The following is a 5358-nucleotide window of genomic DNA, read 5'->3' on the forward strand; positions in this document are numbered from 1 at the left end:
ACAGATGTATGGATGGAAGGATGGATGGACAGATGATTGGATGGATGAATGGATATGATAGATGGATGAATGGATGGACAAATGGATGGATGGATGGATGGATGGATGGATGGATGGATGGATGGATGGATGGGATGGACAGACATATGAATGGTTGGATAGATGAATGGGTGGATGGACAGATGGACAGTTGAATACAGCTATCTAATACAGAATACAGATGAACTGTAGCTAAAAGATGACAGGAGCAGATGGCTGGATGGATGGGTGTGTGGATGGATGGATGGACAGATGGATAGATAGACGGATGGATGGATGGATGGTTGGATGGACAGATAGATGGACGGACAGATGAATGGACAGATAGATGGACGGACAGATGAACAGATGAATGGACAGAAGGACAGATGAATAAAACCCTCCAGCGTTCATCATTTTTCCGGTCGGTCTTCAGTTCTCTGAGTTTGCAGCCGCTGGTTTCTGCACAGCTCTTCAAGTCTCACCTAATGCGGCTGAGGTCTGGACTTGGACCGAACCGCTGCAGCACCAGGTTCTGGTTCTGGTTCTGTGGCTGCAGCACAAGCCCACATCATGGCCCCTTCATCACCGTGCTTGGCAGACAGCTTGAGGTCTTCCTGTTTTTGATGTAGGACATCACACTTGCTGACACGCAGATAATCAGTACAGTTGATCAGCAGCGTCTGGCTGCTGATCAACTGTACTGATTTTCTATAGAAACAATAAGGGTGGACTTTGTTCTTTAGTCACTGCTTCTGCATGTTGGCTTTATTCTTGTTAATTAAAAAATAACGACAGAATAAAATGTTGGGTTTTGTTAATTAAAGGTTTAATAACTTCATTTTAACTTCTTGACAAGAGCAAAGTAAACCCTTCTGATTAAAAGATTCTTATTTTCCACATGGCTGTAAATTAGTTAGCAAACCAGCAATAACCACAGCTGACCCGATGGTTTCGAGTGGTGTTTGAAAAGAACCAGTGTATCGAAAACTGGGTGTAAATGAGGAAATTACATCGTCGCCAACAAGCTTTACGTGATGCAGTGGAGGAAACATTTCAGGTGCTTTTCCACGAGCATTTTGAGGGACCCCCGTATCATTAATGGTTCATATTTGCATTAAAATGTAAACTAAATAAAGCTGGCTGCCCTCTTCTAACAGAACCACCAGACTGGCTCAGAACTGATGATCACACAAACCAGATTATTGTTGTCCCTGACATCATTCGAACATGGACCTGAAAGATGTCGCGTGTTAAAGGCTGCTGTAGCTTGTCAGATTTAGAACGTTCGCTTCGTGCAGTGAAGACGTTTTCTGCTCTGAGAGGTTTACAGTCAGTCCACTGCCGGAGCCACAACAACCACACAGCGCTCGATGTCAGGGTTTCTGTCACTTCCTGCAAAGACTGAGGGGATCTGTGGCTCTGGCTGGTGCTGATGTCAGTCAAGATCCAGAAAAACTTAAAGTTTACTTTTTATATTACAGAGTAGTTTGGTGGTTCGACTGTTGGTCTTTTTTTTTAAACAGTGTTGAAGTTAGTCTGAGTACATTTGTTAATTTATTTTTTGTAAATTCCCTTTATTACAAAATTTGTGAGTTAGTTTAATTTTTTATTATTTATTTACCCGTTATTTATCCAGGTAGTCTCATTGAGCCACGAGAACTCATTTTCAAGAGAGACCTGTTTTAGGGAGCAGATGGTGGGGGTTAAGGGCCTTGCTCCGGGGCCCAGAGTGGGGCGAATGAGGGTGGAGGGAGGTGTGGGTGTTCCACCTTTTCCACCCACATTTTGATCACCAGCCCATCTTCTAACCTCTGCACCACCACTCCCCAAGTGATGTAAAGTGATGAAATATGTTTACGTCATGTTTATTTACATGAAGACAAAATAGCACAAACTGTTTCAAGGTTGTGAAAATAGTTTGATTAAATTGAACTTAATAAAATCAGCTCTTTTTTTTTCATTTTGCACTTGTAGAATTTGTATCTAAAGAATAACTTGCATAAAAAAATAGAAAAATGCAGGTTTGCTGCGATGTAATGTAGCTGGATGACCTCTAGAGGGCACCCTGCTCAAACCACATTTTTGTTTCTACTTTTGTGATTATCCTACTTTTTTTTTTTTAATCCTACTTTTTCCTTTGACCAAACTGTCCAAATTATTTTGCTTGATTTAAATGGACATTTTCACCTATCTTTATTTACACGAAACTGGTAGTTTTCTGCTAAATTATCTGGATTGTTCATATTAAAATTTCTCTAAAAATAGTATTTTTCTAGCATTTTGATGAATAGATTTTAAATCATAAATTTTGTTTTTGTTTATACTGAATGAGCTCAGAAATGCGTGTTCAGTAATGTTTGACACCAACCACCAGAGGCAAAAGATGGTAATGTTTTTCCTTCTGTTAATCTCAAATAAACAACTGGAAACTCTTCAAAAGTAATAAAACTGTTAAGTTTTGAAGACAATCCAATTTAATACATCTGTCACAGCTATGACCTTAGTCCAGAAATAGTTATAACTCAGTGCAAATTCATCATTTGTCAATATATGATGAGCTTGTGTGATCCTCTGGCATGAAAGGTGGCGGGTGACGTGCATTCATTTTAGGCCTTTAATTTTATAGGTGGAATTAGGGACTTAATCAGACTCAAACCTAAAATTAGCTACATCTCTGCTGTTTTTTTTTAGATAAATAAACCCAGTTTCATGAAGTGCTGTGAAGCTTTGGTGGTAGACACATTTCTTTTTGACAATATGTTCATAAAATGAGCTGAATGTCTCTGCAGGTTTCAGAGACTCTGGTTCTGAACCACGGAGATTTCCTCATCAGGGACTCACAGTCCAGTCAGGGCGACTTCGTCCTCACCTGCCGCTGGGAGCAGAGAACTCTTCATTTCCTCATCAGGAAGACGGTGGTTCTGTCCGCTGAGAAGTACACCCAGGTCCGGTACGGCCTGGAGGGCGAAGCCTTTGACTCGTTACCAGCTCTGGTTCATTACTACGTGGGCAGTCGGGCGGCTCTGACCCAGAGCAGCAGAGCTCAGATTCACCGACCGGCGAACAGGATGCTGCCCATCCGTTTCCTGGAGGCCACCTTCTGCACGGCCGTCAGCCCCCACCCCCACCCGAGAGGGCTGAAGAGTGGAGTGGAGGGAGGGGAGAGGGTCCGACCCAGCAGGTACTGCTTCTCTCCCATGGAATTCAAAGTAACACTTTTATTTCACGTAAATCCTGTTTTAGTTGCAAGCTACGAGGCTTTTGTGTTTTTTTGCCTGCATTTATGACACATTGTGTGATTCCCACCGCCCAGAAATTTACATGAAGGAGTGAAAAATTAATCTGACACATAAACTCATAACAGAGCAATGAACTGGAGCCCATACGCTCAGATTAAACTGAAGGAAATGACATAAATCATGTGCAGGTTAACACAAGGTCAACAGTGCAATGAAATGTTCAGGATGAGAAGAACCAGTTTGACTTGATATTAATTAAGATTAATTCATTAAGATCAAATGACTGGCTGACAAAAAGAAGGAAATCTGCACAGCTTCTTGCTAAATAAATCTAAAAGTGTAAGATGTTTAGTATGAAATGGGTTCGAAATGGGCTGTTTATTGAACAAAAAAACATTTAGAATAATAAAAAAGGCTGACCAAAAAAAACAACAAGATATGAATTAACACCTGAAGACTTGTTGCAAACTGAATTCTCCTGAACCCTTTCAAATCAAATTTACAAGTCCATCAAAGTTCAGTCAGGTCATCTGGACGGTTTCTTTTTTTTGTTGAGACGTTTCCTCCTTCATCCAAACGACTTCATCGATCTGAGGAGCCACAAACAAACTGTGTCCCACAAGCAGCACGCTCCCATAGTGGGAGTGTGCTGAGAGTTTTAGAGAGGATGGTTAAACTGGTTGGTCCAGTATGGGGGTGTGCTGCTTGTTGGACACAGTTTGTTTGTGGCTCCTCAGACTGATGAAGTCTTTTGGATGAAGGAGGAAACATCTCAACAAAAAAAGAAACCGTCCAGATGACCTGACTGAACTTTGTTGTTTTTTTTACCTGGATTATTGAGCATGAACCTCCAAGTTTAAGTGTGTACTTTGCAAAATATCTGCATCCTTTACTCAACAATCTGATTTACACTTTTCATCATTCCAGCTCTAAGGTCACAAATCAAGGTCAAATGTGGTACAAGGTCATGATTTGTCTGATCCATTGCTATAGATTGCTGTATAATAGTGTGTGGACAGGCGTATAATGTGCCGTAGTAGTACTCTTGTTTAATTTAAGGACTCAATACCCACCAATGATAAAAAAAAAAAAAATTTTAAGTAGATTTTGTTTTTTATCGTACGGTTTTTTTTCCATGCACAAAACAAAAACATGAATTCCTCTCTGTGCCTTTTTTATTAGCTTATCCTTAGAAAACCAATGATCGGTACTGATTTCTGTCCCCGTGTCCCCGTTTCTCCAGTCCGTCACGTCTCCAACGCAAAAGGACAGAAGTCTCTGGTCAACCTGAGGGTCCGTGTCTGACGAAAGATGGAGAATCCTGCAGCTTCTCTCCAAACGACCGCCGTGAGTTCAACTGTTTCCTCTCTTAGATCTGTTCTCAGAAACACCCCCTTGTAGGACGTCAAAGGAGAAAAAAGGAATTGCTCCTTTAGGACACAAACTTATGGCTAAAATAGTAGAAAAATAGAAGAAACATCTTTAAAATGATGCACCTAAAAAAAAACACAGGTTTTTATACATAAAAAAATATTTTTGAAGTAGTTGCCTTAAATGTGTCTCCTGAGAACAGCTGTCAAACTTACTGAAAATTTGTTCTGTTAGTTTGAAGATACTTGGAACAATTTGTAACTAACTTGTTAAGCTGTAAGTATCTCATTATTATGTTATTAAGGATTCATGCTGGGCTATGAGATTTAGACAAATAAAATGTACCTGCTACAGAGGAGGCAGGAAAATATTTCTGCTTTGCATGCATGTGCCGTTTGTTTTATCAGGTTTGGACCCCGCAAAAAATGTTCTGAAAGTTTTGTATAACTGAAATAGCTAAAAAAAAAATACATTGATTTGAGATCTGAAAAACAAAACAGTACTTAACCTAATTTATTATCAAATGCCTAAAATTTATTACACTTTTTTACTTTGCTGCCATAAAATATCTTCATCCAGAAAAACAAGTACAAAAATAACTACAGTGAAAACTGCAAGGATAACTGTTAGCATGTTATTCCATAACATGTGTTGAGTAGTACTGGATTGTGGACATCTTCTAGGACTCTGTCCTCAGATGTGCTGCTCCTTTGTGCCTCATGACAAA

At 40.0% G+C, this 5358-nt stretch overlaps 1 protein-coding gene across 1 annotated transcript in view; it reads left to right on the forward strand.

The window, feature by feature from the left end:
• LOC119413002 (SH2 domain-containing protein 3C-like) overlaps positions 1 to 5358 on the forward strand; it is a 54115-nt gene that overhangs the window by 36303 nt on the left and 12454 nt on the right. The window contains exons 6-7 of the mRNA XM_037680013.1: positions 2811 to 3202; positions 4504 to 4607. Coding sequence (XP_037535941.1) covers positions 2811 to 3202; positions 4504 to 4607 — 496 coding nt within the window. The remainder of the gene's footprint in view (positions 1 to 2810; positions 3203 to 4503; positions 4608 to 5358) is intronic.

This window comes from Nematolebias whitei, chromosome 8 (assembly GCF_014905685.2).
Source record: "Nematolebias whitei isolate Nwh7 chromosome 8, NemWhi1, whole genome shotgun sequence".
In the NCBI taxonomy this organism is placed as follows: Eukaryota; Metazoa; Chordata; class Actinopteri; order Cyprinodontiformes; family Rivulidae; genus Nematolebias; species Nematolebias whitei.